At 38.9% G+C, this 18,085-nt stretch overlaps 1 protein-coding gene across 4 annotated transcripts in view; it reads left to right on the plus strand.

Annotated features, from left to right (window-relative positions):
• TASP1 (taspase 1) overlaps positions 1–18,085 on the plus strand; it is a 318,253-nt gene that overhangs the window by 75,898 nt on the left and 224,270 nt on the right. For all 4 annotated transcript variants that reach the window (XR_011466633.1, XR_011466634.1, XM_070381969.1 and 1 more), the window contains exon 8: positions 9,678–9,784. Coding sequence is in view for 2 of the 4 variants with exons in the window: in XM_070381969.1 (XP_070238070.1) it covers positions 9,678–9,784 (107 nt within the window). In the remaining 2 variants the exon portion in view is untranslated. The remainder of the gene's footprint in view (positions 1–9,677; positions 9,785–18,085) is intronic.

Consider the following 18,085-nt stretch of genomic DNA (forward strand, 5'->3'; position numbering starts at 1 on the left):
TACCCAGAAGTGAAATTGCCAGGTTATATGGCAATTCTGTTTTTAGTTTTTCAAAGAACCATTGTACTCTTTTTCACTGCAGCTCCACCATTTAAAGTTCTCAGTAATAGTGTTCAAGGGTTCCAGTTTCTCCACAGCCTCGTCAGTGCTAAGTCACTAGTTGTGTTCAACTCTTTGTGACCCCCTGCAGCCCGCCAGGCGCCTCTGTTCATGGGATTCTCCAGGCCAGAATACTGGAGTGGGTTGCCATGCCCTTCTCCAGGGGATCTGCCAACTCAGGGATTGAACCCATGTCTCTCTTAAGTCTCCTGAACTGGCAGGTGGGCTCTTTACCACTAGTACCACCTGGGAAGTCTTCAACAGCCTCGTCAACCCGTGTTATTTTCTGCGTTTGTTTGTTTTGTAACAGGCATCCTGATGGTATGAGGTGGTATCTCATGACTTTTACTTGCATTTGCCTAATAATTATGCTGTTGAATATCTTTTCCTGTGCTTACTGGCCGTTTGTATATCTCCTTAAATGTCTGTCTCTGAAAAGAGGAAAAAGCAGTAGCCTTTTAAATTCCCTGGAGGTCACTTCAGATGGAGGGAGAGGCATTGCAACAATGGCTGTCTGTCTCTGTCTGTACCTCAGCCCAGAACCAGCGATCAGAGTATGGATTCTGGTATGTGGAGGATAGGGTCTCTATTGCTCACCTGGCTCTCACAAGCTGTGGGCAAGCTGCTGTAGGAATGTGTGTCTGGCTGCCTGCCACAGGGTTGGGAGTGGGGAGTTGGTAGAGGCTTCTGCGCTATAAGCTGAAATTCACCCAAATTAACCACAGTTTGTATCCACGCCTTCCCCTGGAAACCTTCCTCTTTAACAGACTCCAGAGTTCCATAATACTTACCTTAGACAGATTCTAGCAGGCCAGTTGTCTCGGTGCGGGGACAGATTCCTCGTGGTTCCTACTCTGCCATCTTAATTCTATCTCCAACTTATTAATTTTATATTAGACCATTCTGATTTAGGGATATTAATCTTATCTCATAACTATTTGCATATACCTTTAAATTTTAAACAATGTCATTTATCATTTACTTTTGCATATGATATCTTTCACCTTAAGACATTTAAAATTTTATGTGGTTTTTATCAATGAACCGTCTTTTAAAAATGTTTTAAAAATATATATATTTATTGAAGTATAATTGACTTACAATGTTTCAGGTACACAGCAAGGTGATTCAGTTATACAAATACACATATATTATATTTGAAATTATTTTCCACCATAAGTTATTACAAGGTATTGACTATAGTTCCTTATGCTATACAGTAAACCTTTGTTGTTTGTTTCATATCTATTTTTTAATTTGGCTTCCCTGATAGCTCAGTTGGTAAAGAATCCGCCTGCAATGCAGGAGACACCTGTTCAATTCCTGGGTTAGGAAGGTCTGCTGGAAAAGGAATAGGCTACCCACTCCTGAGTTCTTGGGCTTCCCTTGTGGCTCAGCTGGTAAAGAATTTGCCTGCAGTGCAGGAGACCTGGGTTTGATCCCTAAGTTGGGAAGATCTCCTGGAGATGGGAAAGGCTATACACTCCAGTATTTTGGCCTGGAGAATTGGGATCACAAAGTTTCATATCTATTTTTTAATTAGAAATCTAGCATTCTAGTCATACTAAGTCAAACAAGTAGAATCAAAATGTCATAATTTTTTAGTTAGGCAAAAATTCATTAGTTTTCAAAAAATATATATTATACATATTTATATATATGTATACAAAAGTTTTTCTACTAGATAGAGGCTGGGAAAAGAACATAAAGAAAAAGATGGAGAAATTAGAGAACATAAACTAAATAAAATGGGAGAACTGAATATAAAATAGAAAGAAATGAAACAAACTAGATAAAAGATCATCATATACTCCAGTTGTTTTTAAGCGAAACATCTGGACCTCCAGAGGAAAAAAGCAATATCTGAGCATTTGTATTTTTCAAAAAAAATTCACAATAATTCTGATATGCATCTGGATTTTAAAAAGTGATTACAGGTTTTTCTATTAATCCTAGTTCTGATGATAAAGAGTTCTATTATTTTTCTGTTGACCAATCATGATTAATACAATGGTATTCAGTGAGTAGTATTAAGTGAGTAATAGTTACATAATTACAGTAGTAGAAGATGTTTATCAGTTTTCACAATCAATAGCCAGACAAAAAATAAAAGATAATTGCAATTGCAAGCCGTAATGGGAACACGATTAACTTAATAATATAAAATAATGACATACAGTTTGGGGGGTGGTCAGGCAGAGCGATGTGGTAAGTGGAAGTGCATATGTGCACATGTTTTCATCCACTCAGTCAGTCTATGTCTTTTGGTTGCTGCATTTAATCCATTTACATTTAAGGTAATGATTGATCTGTATGATCCTATTACCATTTTCTTAATTGATTTGGGTGTATTTTCTGTAGGTCTTTTCCTTCTTTTGTGTTTCCTGTCTTCTCTAGGCAGGAACTTCTCTAGTTCCTTTAGCATTTGTGGTAAAGCTGGTTTGGTGGTGCTGAATTACTCTTAACTTTTGTTTATCTGGAAAGCTTTTGATTTCTCTATCAAATCTGAAGCAGAGTCTTGCTGGGTAGAGTGTTCTTGGTTATAGGTTCTTCCTTTTCATCACTTTAAATATATCATGCCATTCCCTTCTGGCTTGTAGAGTTTCTGTTGAGAAATCAGCCGATAGCCTGATGGGAATTCCCTTGTATGTTATTTGTCATTTTTCCCTTGTTACTTTTAATATTTTATTTCTGTCTTTAATTTTTGTCAGTTTGTTTACTGTGTGTCTTGGTGTGTTCCTTCTTGGATTTACCCTTCCTGGGACTCTCAGCTTCTTGGACTTGGTTGACTATTTCCTTTCCCATGTTTGAGAAGTTTTCAGCTGTATCTCTTCAAGTATTTTTTCAGGTCCTTTTTCTCTTCTCCTTCTGGAACACTTATAATGCGAATGTTGGTGTGTTTAATGTTGTCCCAGAGGTCTCTTAGGCTGTCTTCATTTCTTTTCATTCTTTTTTCTGTATTTTCTTCTGCAGCAGTGATTTTCACCATTTTGTCCTCCAGGTCATTTATCCGTTCATCTGCCTCAGTTATTCTGCTATTGATTCCTTCTAGTGTATTATTCATCTCTGTTTGTTTTTTAGTTCTTCTAGGTCTTTGGTAAACATTTCTTGCATCTTCTCAATCTTTGCCTCCATTCTGTTTCCAAGATCCTGGATCATCTTCACTATCATTATTCTGAATTCTTTTTCTGGAAAGTTGCCTGTCTCTGCTTCATTTAGTTATTTCTCTGGGATTTTATCTTGTCCCTTCATCTGGGACATAACTTTCTACTTTTTCATTATGGTTAACTTTCTGTAATATGTTTTGTGAGACTGTGCTTCTTCTTGATTCTTCTGTCTGCCCTTTGATGGCTGAGGCTAAGAGGCTTGTGTAACCTTCTTGATGGGAGGGGTTGGCAATGGGAAAAACTGGGTCTTGCTCTGGTGGGCAGGGCCTTGCTCAGTAAAGCTTTAATCCAATTGTCTGTAGATGAGTGGGGCTACTCTCCCTCCCTGGTAGTTGTATGGCCTGAGGCGACATAGCCCTGGGGTCTGCAGGTATGAAAAGGAAAGAGGAACTCCCCAGGTCGGTAGGTGCCCAATATGCTGCTGGAGATCAGTAGAGAAATAACTCCAGAAAGAATGCAGGGATGGAGCCAAAGCAAAAACAATACTCAGCTGAGGATGTGACTGGTGATAGAAGCAAGGTCCGATGCTATAAAGAGCAATATTGCATAGGAACCTGGAATGTTAGGTCCATGAATGAAGGTAAATTGGAAGTGGTCAAACAGCAGATGGCAAGAGTGAACGTTGACATTCTAGGAATCAGCTAACTAAAATGGACTGGAATGGGTGAATTTAACTCAGATGACCATTATATCCACTACTGTGGGCAGGAATCTTTTAGAAGAAATGGAGTAGCCATCATGGTCAACAAAAGAGTCTGAAATGCAGTACTTGGATGCAGTCTCAAAAACGACAGAATGATCTCTGTTCGTTTCCAAGGTAAACCATTCAATATCACAGTAATCCAAGCCTATGCCCCAACCAGTAATGCTGAAGAAGCTGAAGTTGAATGGTTCTATGAAGACCTACAAGACCTTTTAGAACTAACACCCAAACAAGATGTCCTTTTCATTATAGGGGACTGGAATGCAAAAGTAGGAAGTCAAGAAACACCTGGAGTAACAGGCAAATTTGGCCTTGGAATACTGAATGAAGCAGGGCAAAGGCTAATAGAGTTTTGCCAAGAGAACGCACTGGTCATAGCAAACACCCTCTTCTAACAACACAAGAGAAGACTCTACACATGGACATCACCAGATGGTCAACACCTAAATCAGACTGATTATATTCATTGCAGCCAAAGATGGAGAAGCTCTATACAGTCAGCAAAAACAAAACTGGGAGCTGACTATGGCTCAGATCATGAACTCCTTATTGCCAAATTCAGACTTAAATTGAAGAAAGTAGGGAAAACCACTAGACCATTCAGGTATGATCTAAATCAAATTCCTTATGATTCTACAGTGGAAGTGAGAAATAGCTTTAAGGGACTAGATCTGATAGAGTGCCTGATGAACTATGGAATGAGGTTCATGACATTGTACAGGAGACAGGGATCAAGACCATCCCCATGGAAAAGAAATGCAAAAAAGCAAAATCGCTGTCTGAGGAGGACTTACAAATAGCTGTGAAAAGAAGAGAAGTGAAAAGCAAAGGAGTAAAGGAAAGATATAAACATCTGAATTCAGAGTTCCAAAGAATAGCAAGGAGAGATTTAAAAAAAAGCCTTCCTCAGTGATCAATGCAAAGAAATAGAGGAAAACAATAGAATGGGAAAGACTAGAGATCTCTTCAAGAAAATTAGAGATACCAAGGGAACATTTCATGCAAAGATGGGCTTGATAAAGGACAGAAATGGTATGGACCTAACAGAAGCAGAAGATATTAAGAAGAGGTGGCAAGAATACACACAAGAACTGTACAAAAAAGAGCTTCACGACCCAGATAATCATGATGGTGTGATCACTCACCTAAAGCCAGACATCCTGGAATGTGAAGTCAAGTGGGCCTTAGAAAGCACCACTACGAACAAAGCTAGTGGAGGTGATGGAATTCCAGTTGAGCTATTTCAAATCCTGAAATATGATGCTGTGAAAGTGCTGCACTCAATATACCAGCAAATTTGGAAAACTCAGCAGTGGCCACAGGACAGGAAAAGGTCAGTTTTCATTCCAGTCCCAAAGAAAGGCAATGCCAAAGAATGCTCAAACTACTGCACAATTGCACTCATCTCACATGCTAGTAAAGTAATGCTCAAAACTCTCCAAGCCAGGCTTCAGCAACATGTGAACCGTGAACTTCCAGATGTTCAAGCTGGATTTAGAAAAGGCAGAGGAACCAGAGATCAAATTGCCAACATCCACTGGATCATGGAAAAAGCAAGAGAGTTCCAGAAAAACATCTATATCTGCTTTATTGACTATGCCAAAGCCTTTGACTGTGTGGATCACAATAAACTGTGGAAAATTCTTCAAGAGATGGAAATACCAGACCACCTGACCTGCCTCTTGAGAAACATATATGCAGGTCAGGAAGCAGCAGTTAGAACTGGACATGGAACAACAGACTGGTTCCAAATAGGAAAAGGAGTACGTCAAGGCTGTATCATGAGAAATGCTGGAAGAATGGAAGAAGCACAGGCTGGAATCAAGATTGCCAGGAGAAATATCAATAACCTCAGATATGCAGATGACACCACCCTTAGGCAAAAAGTGAAGAGGAACTAAAAAGCCTCCTGATGAAAGTGAAAGAGGAGAGTGAAAAAGTTGGCTTAAAGCTCAACTTTCAAAAAACTAAAATCATGGCATCTGGTCCCATCACTTCATGGGAAATAGATGGGGAAACAGTGGAAACAGTGGCTGACTTTATTTTTCTGGGCTCCAAAATCACTGCGGATGATGATTGCAGCCATGAAATTAAAAGAGCTTACCTGGAAGGAAAGTTATGACCAACCTAGAGAGCATATTAAAAGGCAGAGACATTACTTTGTCAACAAAGGTCCGTCTAGTCAAGGCTATGGTTTTTCCAGTAGTCATGTATGGATGTGAGGTTTGGACTGTGAAGAAAGCTGAGTGCTGAAGTATTGATGCTTTTGAAGTGTGGTGTTGGAGAAGACTCTTGAGACTCCCTTGGACTGCAAGGAGATCCTACCAGTCCATTCTAAAGGAGATCAGTCCTCGGTGTTCATTGAAAGGATGATGCTGAAGCCGAAACTCCAATACTTTGGCCACCTCATGCGAAGAGTTGACTCATTGGAAAAGACCCTGATGCTGGGAGGGATTGGGGGTAGGAGGAGAAGGGGACGACAGAGGATGAGATGGCTGGATGGCATCACCACCTCGATGGATATGAGTTTGAGTGAACTCCGGGAGTTGGTGATGGATAGGGATGCCTGGAATGCTGTTATTCATGCAGTCATCAAGAGTCAAACATGACTGAGCAACTGAACTGAGGTGAATGGTAAAGTCCAAGAGAGTTTACGCCCTGGAGGACTTCCAGTGTCTCTGTCCCTGTGGTGAGCCCTTGCCAACGCACACCTCCACAGGAGGCCCTCCAACACTACTCGTAGTTTGTTCGGTCTCCTTTAGGTTACTGCTCCTCTACCCTGGGTCTTGGTGCTTGCAAAATTTTGTTTGTGCTCTCCAAGACTGAAGTCTCTGTTTCCCTCAGTCCTCTGGAAGGCCTGTAATCAAAACCCTGCTGGCCCTCAAGGTCAGATTCCTTGGTGATTCTCAGTCCCCTCGGTGGATCCCCAGGCTGGGAAGCCTGACGTGGGGTTCAGAACCTTCACCTCAGTGTGACAACTTCTTTGGTATTATTGTTCTCCAGTCAGTGGATCACCCACCCAGTGGGTATGGGATTTGATTTTATCATGATTGCAACCATCTGTCTCTGGCTTCTTCTTTGTCTTTTGATTTGGGGCATCTTTTTCGGTAGGTTCCAGCATCTTCCTGTTGTTTAACAGCTAGTTGAAGTTTTGGTGCTCTTGCAGAAGGAGATATGTGTTTGTCCTTCTTCTGCACCATCTTGACCTGGAAGCCCATCAGTGAACCTTCTTTTTGATGGATTCTGGCTTTGATCACATTCAATGTAAAATACTCCAAAGTTAAAAAAAAAATAAAATTAAGGTCTTTCTCAAAAAGACTGATATAAAAAGACTGATATTTATGTCTCATGTGTGATGGTTTAATCTTTTTGGACTTCTTTGTTTAGATTTTATATGTTTAAATTGTTATTATATGATTTCAGTTTTGTGTGTAGTGTGAGGTAGGAATTTACTTGTACCATTTCCCCCAAATAGGTAACATATTGTGCCAAGAAAGTTTACTGAGTAACATGTAGATTTCCAACTGGTATGAAATATCAGTGTTATTCTCAAATTCTCTTAGAATATACATGAATGTGTTTGTAAACTTATTGGTCATTTCCATTACCCTTTTTTTTTTGAGGGGTGTGGGAATCCATTATTACAGTATTGTTCTTAGACTTTGTTTTGAGGGCAGCTCTGGTTCCTTTTCCACCTAATTTTCCTAACATTTGTTTTTCCTTATTTAACATTCTCTTGTTTAATCTTAAAAGTGATATGTTAGAGGATCTTTGTTATTTTTCCACTGTTATTATGATTAATTTACATCAATTTGGAGGAAATTAATATGTACTTAAAAGTACGATGAAACTTTATTCATTTTTAATTAGTCAGTTTTCATTTATATTTGCCTGCACATATACCCTTTCCTTTGCATTTAATCCCCCACCTGTCTCCATACCTTTTTTTTTGTCTTTGAGCTTTCACTTTGTATTATTTTGTCTGTTACTGAAGCACACCCTTTAGTATTCTCATTAGTATAGGGTCTGGCCAGTGATGAATTTGTTCATTCCTGTTCACCTGAAGCTACTTTTATTTCACTTTAATTTTTGAAAGTGAATTTTACTGGATATGGTGTTCTGGATGAGCAGGTATTTCAGCACATTGAGGAGAGCCGTTTTGCCTAAATGCAGTTGGTCTTGGATTAGAGGGTAGGGTTGGGTTTGCTTGGTTCTAGCCTAGCCTTCCTGTGGGGGATCCCTCCTCTGGATTGGACTTATGGCTGTCCTTCATGTTGTGGAATCAAATTCAACTGCGCTAGTTTTAGCCAATGCTAAAAAGCCCTTAGTTTATCCCCAGAAAAGCTTGATATTTTTAATAAGTTTTTGTTTTAATGCTTTTAAGGTGGTAATTTTCATGTTTTATCCAGTATTTTTGATAATACTTGATGGGAGAAATTCTCTTAATAATTTAGTCTGCTATTATCAGAAAACTTTGTATTCTTTCCAATGTTATATTCCAGTTTGTAATTCTCTCATCAGGTGAATCTAATTGTTTAAATCTGTATGTTAAATTTTAAAATTCCAATTATTGTATTTTTTTTTTTTTTTTTTTTACGAAGTTCTATTTGGTTCTTCCTCAAGTCTGTCTGGACATTTTATCATCTATTGTTCCTTAGTTATACATTCAATATCTTCTTATGTCTATGAGCATAAACATATTTTATACTCTGTGTATGACTGATTATTCCAGTATGTGAAGTCTTCATAGGTTGGATTACACTTTCTAATGTTTGGCTGATTTTTATTTTTCATTTGGTGTGATTTATTTCTCATTCATTTTATGATTTTTTTTTTTTAAACGATGGGCTCATGTTAATTGGAACATGTAAATTCTTTGAGGAAAAACGCAGGTTTTTCCAGGGAGTATTTGCATTTGTGTTTAATGAGTCTTTGAAGTATTACCTCACCAAAATCATTTGTTTTTTGTTTGTTTTTTCCAGGGCACATAAGTAATATGAAATCTCTTAATTCTGTCTGAATTTTAAAATATTTTAAAATATTTTAATGTTATATGTATCTGTATTTTTTCCTTACAATTCCAATTGTTCTTCTCTAAGCAGAAGCCCATGCTCACCCTGTGTGCATGTGTGCTTGCGCGCAGAGATACACACACACACACACACACACACACACACACTAGATCTCCACATCCTGAACCAGCCAAGTGTAACATGACTTTTCTTCTCATATTTATAGCCAAGTCTGCTTATGGTTATAGCCAAGTCAACTTACAAGTTCCCTAATCTTTGTGTATTGTGTTTTCTAGTTCTTCCTTTCATCAGGTATATCACCCTTTGGGTTTCCCCTTCTTATGTGGATGATCTGTGATATGGTTTCTCCTGCTGCACTGTCCCAGTGTCTTTTGTCTTCTATGCACAGAGCCCTTCAAAATCAGAGTTGGCTGTGGCATGCATTAGCAGACACTGCTGGAGAGCATCTACCTTCAGAATGCACTTCCCTCTCTGGATTTGACCTTTTCCTTAATTTTTAATCTTAGGTTATTTCTTTTTTTATTCTCCTCTCACCTCAGTGTACCTTGAAAAGGCGTATAAAACCCTTTATCCAACATTCTTAAGGATTTTGTCTTGAGAAGGCTCTTCAGGATACCTTGTCTACCCCACTGCCCTAATATTTTTCAAATGTTATTTTTAATGTTTCTTTTATAGGATTCAGTTTAGCTGCTTTTAAAAGAAACAAGAGGAAACTAGAGCTGGCAGAAAGGGTGGAAACAGATTTCATTCAACTAAAGAAAAGAAGACAATCAAGTGAAAAGGTCAGGAGGTGTTTGAAATATTAATAATTAATGTATCATAATGATATATTTAGCTTGCATTTAGATATATAAGTTCCAGAATAGTATGACCCGGTAGAAATATAATGCATGCCACATATGTACTTTTCAAGTTTTCCGTAGCTACATTTAAAAAAGTAAAAAGAAACAGGTAAAATTAATTTTAATATTTATTTCATTTAAACCAATGAACCCAAAAGTTGCTTTAAAAACATTAACCAATGAGAAAATTATTAGCGAGCTATTCTATTTTCTTTTTTCGGTATTGTCTTCAAAAGTAGTGTATATTTTACACTTACAGCACGTCTCAATTGTGACACTAAATTTTCATTCGAAATATTTGATCTGTATTTAATATCATAAAATTAATAGTTGATAAGGTAGGTTTATATAACAGGTTACATTACAAGCATACTTAAAACTTTCCAATAATTGAATATCTGTTATAAAATTAAAGTTAATTAAAATGTAATAAAATTAAAAATCTAACTTCTTATTTGTCCTCCCCATATTTTTAAGCACTCAGTAGCTCTGTGTGGCTCCTGGCCACTGTTTTGGCCATTGCAGCTCTGGGTGAAAATGGCTGTTCAGGGGATGGAGTGTTAGAGGGAAATGTGTGTATTGGATTCATGTAGGTTTATTTGCATATTCTAATTGCATGTGTGTTTCTTGTTCTTAAACATTTTTTGTTTGCATATCACGCATTTGTGTGCCATCATGAGTCCATGTGTGGCATTTATTAGGTGTTTTAGGGAATGGAAACAAGAGCTGTAACAGTCTTCCCCACCTATGGCTTCAAGGTCAGTCAGCACCCAGTTCCTGATCTCATGTCACATCAGCATTTGATAAACTTGGAATCTCAGTATTCTTTTTTGATTAGCCCTTCTGTAATCGCTTATATACTGACTTACACTTTCTGTTATAGCTGTGTGTGGTTTACTCACGTATGAATGCATACGAAATTGTCTCTCTTAGTGAGAGATAGGTTTTACCAAGTTCTTTCAGGCTGCTATGTGGAGAAAGGGGAGGCCGGAACAGAAGTGAGGAGACTAGGTGCACAATTTTTATAGTTGGGAGATGATAGCGACTTGGACCATGGATGATGGAGATGGAGAGAGGTGACTACATCCAGGATATATTGTAAGGGTTCCTACAAAGGGCAGAAATTACTGGTGTCTGAAAGATTGGTGAGAGAGAGAGGGGATTTAAAGGTTTTAGTTTTAGTCCTTTGGGTATTGACATTTCTTAAGGTGAGGGGAGTTAGAGAAAGTATGATTTCATGGTGATAGAGGTGGGAAGTGGAGAAAAAGAACTTTCTTAGTCCATATCCCCTTAACAGACTCACATTAACCAATACTTTTTATTTTCACCATAAACATATTATCGGATGCCAAAGTACCCTAATAGACCTCTTTTAGTGTGCATTGTTCCTCTACCCTCTTCAGTTGAATTTTGTGCCACTAAGAGTCTCATTATGCTCTTGTTTTCTATTGCTGTAGTTACATAGTTCTTCGAGTCTCCTGTAAACTGATGAATCAGTTCAGTTCAGTTCAGTTCAGTCGCTCAGTCGTGTCCAACTCTTTGCAACCCCATGAATCACAGCATGCCAGGCCTCCCTGTCCATCACCAACTCCCGGAGTTCACTCAAACTCACGTCCATCGAGTCGGTGATGCCATCCAGCCATCCCATCCTTTGTCATCCCCTTCTCTTCCTGCCCCCAATCCCTCCCAGCATCAGGGTCTTTTCCAGTGAGTCAACTGTTCGCATGAGGTGGCCAAAGTACTGGAGTTTCAGCTTTAGCATCAGTCCTTCCAATGAACACCCAGGATTGATCTCCTTTAGAATGGACTGGTTGGATCTCCTTGCAGTTCAAGGGACTTTCAAGACTCTTCTCCAGTACCACACTTCAAAAGCATCAGTTCTTCGGCACTCAGCTTTCTTCACAGTCCAACTCTCACATCCACACATGACCACTGGAAAAACCATAGCTTTGACTAGATGGACCTTTGTTGGCAAAGTAATATCTCTGCTTTTCAATATGCTATCTAGGTTGGTCATTGAGCTTAAAAAGAGAGTTGTCTGCTTGAGAATCAAAAGGGTTGTTTGTTTGAAAACTAATTTGAAAAAGCAGAGTGGGTCTGTAAAAATAGAATTATTTTTGCCATAGAATTAAGTTGGGGCAAGTCAGTTATAAAAGATTGAGAAAAATCATAAAAATCTAGAAGCTTTCTGTATTCAGAGTGTGTTGTTAAATGTCTTTATATTCTTGTTCTATTTTAGATAAAATTTGAAATCATAGGACAATCCAGGGTGTTATAGAAAGATGATATGGAACATTTATATGTGGGCTTACATCCAGAGAATGGGCTTTGGTCTTATGTTAAAAAGATTGGCTAGTGAATGAATGAATTGGTTTTGTGTATTAATTAAGAAAGGATGTATTTATAATATGTGTCCTTTTTCATGATTCTGTAAGTACAGAGGATATTACCCAGAGGATAATCAATTTTTGAAAACTTTAAACAGCCACTCATCAACCTGGTTAGGAGGATTTCCAATGAAAAGCTTGATGTGGTAGCAGGAGACACTGACTGTGGAGTTGGTTGTATGCATCTGAAGCTTAGGGGTAGGTCAGGAGGGAGTTTCTCATTTGGAAATTATTGGCATAAAAGGAATATAAATCCATGTGGCCAGATGAGCTCACTGAGGAGTGAGTGAAGTTAGAGGTCTGAAAACTGAACCCGGGCCAGACTGACATGTCTATGTTGAGAGGAGAAGAAACCAATGAAAGAAAAAGATGGAGCAGCCAGTGGGGTAGAAGGGCCCCCAGGAGAGAGCGGCCAGGAAGCAGAGAGCAGCTCAGAGCCAGTCGTCACCAGGTCAGATGCTGCTGAGAAACAGGAGGCGGGCGGAGGCCGGGCCTGTGGACTCAGGACCTGGTGACTGCGGACCCGGGTGAGGACGGTCTCCCTAGCGTGGAGGACTGTAGACCTGCTGCCGAGGCGCCATCCGGAGAACACAGTGGAGATAATGCTTTCAAGAAGTTTTGCTGTGGAGTTGGAAGCGGGGTCGAGACACTTTACTGTTTTCAGTGACCTTCTGAGAATTCAGTGATAATTTCACCTATGAAGTCTCCGTTTACTTATTTTTAAAATAGCGATATTTAAAATAGAAAATAGTGATATTCTGCTTCTGTGGCTGTTAGGAGAAACAGAAATGTCAAGAGATGATCACGTGCTTGGTGATGGTCGCTCACGGAGGCCTCATCATCTTGCCTTTGCCGTTGTTTACCTTCGTCTTTAATGTTGCTCCGCCGGAAGAGAAAGAAAGCTGCTCCGCAAGGCGGAGTCTTGCCGTGGAGAAGGGAGGGTGCTAAGGGATGCTGGCCGTGGTGGGTACACAGCTGGAGTTCAGGCATGATTCAGATGGCGTGGTTTAGACACCTGAAATGACAGGAAAATGTTTTTAGTATTCAGAATGTTTAAACTTTAAGAAGCACTGTGTTTTGACATTGACCTACAAAAATGACTCTGACCGAGCTTCTGTCTTTAGGGAAGGGTGCTGGCCACAGGTTTTGTCTTACAGATGTTTGCTGCGTAACCTTGGCAGAGGTGATAAAAATGCTCCCAGAAAGAACAGGCTACCAGATAAGGAGCCAATGGAGCAGGAAATTACAATTTTTGAGAGGAAGTATAGCAACTTTTTAGAGATGTGACAGGAAAGGGCAAATAGCTGTTTTCTAAATTGACCTGTGTTTAGTTTATCACTGCCTGTTCTGTGTGTATAGATTCCACACCGTTTTGGTTAGCCAGCATTGACTAAGGCCCAGCACTACTGCGTGTTGTGGCTACATAAAAGAAGCTGTGAGCTGGGTATATAAACATAATGAGAAGAATAGGGTTTTTGGTAACTTTGCTAATGTTCACTTCCTTGGTTATTCAGTGTTGGAGGATGTAAATATTGTCTTGAAAGGAGTATACAGTAGAATAAATATTTTTAAGCCTGATAAAAAAGGAAATAAATTTGGAGATTTTTGTTGCATTGATATTTCTCTTTTTTCTTAAAACGGTGACTGATTGTCCAGACCTTGTCAAAGTACTAATTATTTTGTTGTTGTTCAGTCAGTCGTGTCCGATTCTTTGCGACCCCATGGACAGTACTAATAGAAATCAGAGTTAAAGCAAGAAGCATATTTCATTAGCTTGCTACCTCAATCAGAGTATTTTTATTTTCCTTAGTCTCTGACCGTCTACACTTAGATTTGACTTAGTTTAAAATAAGAGTGGTTAATCACTGGGATGCTTTTGACTGCAAACAACAGAAAACCTGACAGTGACTTAGGAAATGCATATTTGTCCCCCTGCTCCCTGGCGTATAAAAAATTTCGAAGTGGGTGGGTTGCAAGCTTTTGTGAGCTCAGGCTTCTAGTGATGCTGGAGCCAACATATCTGGGATTTCTCTTGGGCCTTTTCTCTCACGCCTCTTGCCTTATGGGTGGAATATGGTTTCTTTAATTTGAGGTGTCACGTCTGCATTGAAGGTGAGAAAGTGAGACCATGGAGGGTGGGGAAGGGGAGACTGGTGCCAGATGTGTCTGTCACCTTTCTATCTGGGATGCAAAGGTTTTCCAGGCTCCCTCTCAATGGAGTCCTCTTTAGTTATTTATTTTGGTCACATGACTATTCCCAGCTGCAAAAGAGCCTAAGAAATTGAGTGGATTTTCCTAATTACTCTCTCTCAGCTCATGACTTATCTTCCCAACGAAATAGTTCTTTCCTTGTCAAAGGAAGGGGAGGAGAGTGGTTATTAGGTAGGTAATTTATAGTGCATAGTGTGAACAGAGAACTTATTTTTGTCATTTTTCTCCCCACTATTAATATGTCCCTTGTTGCTGCAAACCAATACTGGCGTAAGCTGCTAATCTACCCATAAATCAAATAAAACCCATTTTGTTTTCAGTTTCAGAATACATGGGTTTATGATATAATATTAAAAAATGAGGAATAAGTTCTGAGTAATTGTCTGTTCTTAATAATTGGTATCTCTGTTTCATCCATGCTTTTTTTGTGTGTGACTTAGTGGGGAAAACATGCTGGAGAAGGAGGAGATTATTATTTACCTGCAGTGCTGTTAACATAGAGGCAGTAGTTGTTTGCTGTCTGTTCCACTCCCCTCTCTGGGCAGGCCCAGCTGCTCTGGATTTTCTCTTACCCACTTCTTTCCCTTGCAGTGTATACAGGCAGTCCACACTTTGCATGATAGTGCTGGACCATGAAAACGACCATGCAAACCAAGATCGTACAAGGGATTTTAATGGCAAAAGTTACACTTGTTCCGTGACCTTTAAACATTTTTGTCAAAACATTAAAAATTCTTTTATTGTTGGTTATAAATGCATAGAGAAATAAGCAGAAAATTAAAATGAATATTTATTTAGTACACTAATTAAAACATCAGAATTAGAGTTTTTTTTTTTCTGTATAAAAAATTCATTATCAAGAATAGTTTAAACAATGCTTGCCTTCCTGTCATATAACTTACAGCGTGGAGTGAGTATCTGATTATGTCATGGCGAACTGTCAAACTCCCTTTGAATTTTGGATCTGCTTTCACCATTTTATCTTTTGCTGTTTCCATGTTATAAGTGATCCCTCAGTTCCTTTAATGTCAAATTTTTTCCAAGTGTTACTTCCTCTGTGACATCTTCATCCTTTTTGTTACAACTACATTCCTTACTTATATTGACCAATTTGTCTTCACTGAGTTCCTCTGAGTGTAGATCTAAAGTCTCTTGAATGGTGACAGTGTCTAAAATTCCCATGGTCAACTATTTCTTCTGTAACTTCGTTTATTTTTTATTGGAATTTCACTTCCAGCATTATCACTGCTTCTTTGGTTCACTTTCATCTTGTTTGTATAGTGTCCTTTTTAGATTGTCAATTTTTAAAAAAATGGCTGCTGCTGCTGCTGCTGCTAAGTTGCTTCAGTCGTGTCCAATTCTGTGCGACTCCATAGATGGCAGCCCACCAGGCTCCCCCGTCCCTGGGATTCTCCAGGCAAGAACACTGGAGTGGGTTGCCATTTCCTTCTCCAATGCATGAAAATGAAAAGTGAAAGTGAAGTTGCTCAGTCGTGTCTGACTCTTAGCGACCCCATGGACTGCAGCCCACCAGGCTCCACCGTCCTTGGGATTTTCCAGGCAGGAGTACTGGAGTGGGGTGCCATTGCCTTCTCCGAAAAAAATGGCATGTGGATTTATCACTGGGAAACAAGGAGGCAGCACAACTACACACTTCGCTGTCTATCAGGACAGACTTTGAATAAAATGACACGATTGGTTACTGATAATGATGGACGACTATGTAGTTAACAGTGATCTTTGGACTGAAGAGCTAGTAGTGAAGTTTATACTTTATGCAATTACTCACAGTTACTATACGGTGTAATTGAAATTTGAACCATGTTGTTGAGCGACTGACATTATTTAATTGAGCTGTGATAACACATTGTCTGTGTTGAAACCAGAACTGTTGGCCCTGTGGGGTCTCCTTCAGCCTGAGTCCAGCACTCATGGTGGCCTTTAGTGCGCGCCTCTGTCCTTTGTGGCTCCCACGCACTGCGTCTGGTTCTCCCCTGGCAGTGTTGCCTTGGACTCATTGTTAGAATGTGGATCCATAATTCTTGTGGTATATGTGATGAAGTGATGACGTGTTTTAAATTTATCTTTTGTTTTGATACAAAAAGTAAAAGGTAATGGTGTTAGCATCAATCTTAGCATTTTTAAAAAAGGAAACTTTCTTTTGGAATGAGTGCTTAACTCATTGACCAATAGCAGCTCTTAGCTGGAGTTACCGGACTGACTGAATTGTTACATAACCTTGTTATATAAGGGAAGGAGGTGTTACCAAGAGGAGAAATCCATAGGTTGGGAAAACAAATAGACTCAGTGCCCAGGATAGTCTACATTTCATAAATATCAGTTTCAAACAGCTAGCCCTGGAAGTTACTAGAAGGGGCTCTTTCATTCTTAGAGTATTAAAAGAGGTTGGGGGTATTGTTTGATCTCAACATTTTTGATGTTTCAAGCCTTTTTTTTCCCCTTTCATTTTTCAGAAGCATATTGTGGAAATAGTTTCCATGTCTTTTCCTTTAATAACAGATTTTACAGTTGAATGTACATGGAATTCTTTGCCTCCTCCCATCACTTTTACAAATAATTTAAGTTTTCAATTAATTTCATAATTTTTAGGTAAAGCAGTACTTGTGTAGGGTGGGGAAATGATAGACAATCAGACCCTTCTCATTATGTGAGTATCCTTCATTCTTCTGTTTCCAGTGAGTGAGTTTAGAAAGGCTTGAATGCTTTTGTACAGCGTTGTGTGTTCAAAACCACTCTAAAGAGATGCTACAACTTTTAATTTTGTGTTCTTTAGCCACCACATAGGGACATCAAATTGGCCACATGTTTCAGACAGGAAATGTTGGGCCTTGCTTTGTGCGCTTCATATAAATATATTCTATTCTTTTGAAGTATATTGTGGGTAACATTTTTCCCTTTTATCCACCATCTTGAAATTATTATGTAAACGCTTAACTGTATCATTTAAATCACTGTATTTTTTGGGTGAGAGGTAGGTTAAGATCAAAGAAAATAAATGCATGAAAAACAACATATTTTCCTCAGATTGCTCTATTTGTACTTGTGTACGTGTCTGTGTATTATGTGTGCAGGGAAGGAGTAATTATTCTTTTGCAGAAATTTGCTTGATCTGGTGTCCTATGGTGTCTCTCAAGAAGATGGTTAATGTGTAGATACATGAGTAAATAGAAGTAAGAAACTCCTTTGCCTTCTCTTTTACATAAAGAAGTATACTTCATATATTTAATTTTTTTCTATAAACCTATAAATTCATCCTGTGGAGTGATTATCTTCCATTTGAAATTATTTCTTTGAATTGTAAGTAACATATTAAAATTTATATTTTCCTGTCCAAAGATGGAGAAGCTCTATACAGTCAGCAAAAACAAGACCAGGAGCTGACTGTGTCTCAGCCCATGAACTCCTTATTGCCAAATTCAGACTTAAATTGAAGAAAGTAGGGAAAACCACTAGACCATTCAGGTATGACCTAAATCAAATCCCTTATGATTATACAGTGGAAGTGAGAAATAGATTTAAGGGCCTAGATCTGAGAGATAGAGTGCCTGATGAACGATGGAATGAGGTTCGTGACATTGTACAGGAGACAGGGATCAAGACCATTCCCATAGAAAAGAAATGC

The sequence above is a fragment of the Bos mutus genome, chromosome 13, assembly GCF_027580195.1.
Source record: "Bos mutus isolate GX-2022 chromosome 13, NWIPB_WYAK_1.1, whole genome shotgun sequence".
Taxonomy (NCBI): domain Eukaryota; kingdom Metazoa; phylum Chordata; class Mammalia; order Artiodactyla; family Bovidae; genus Bos; species Bos mutus.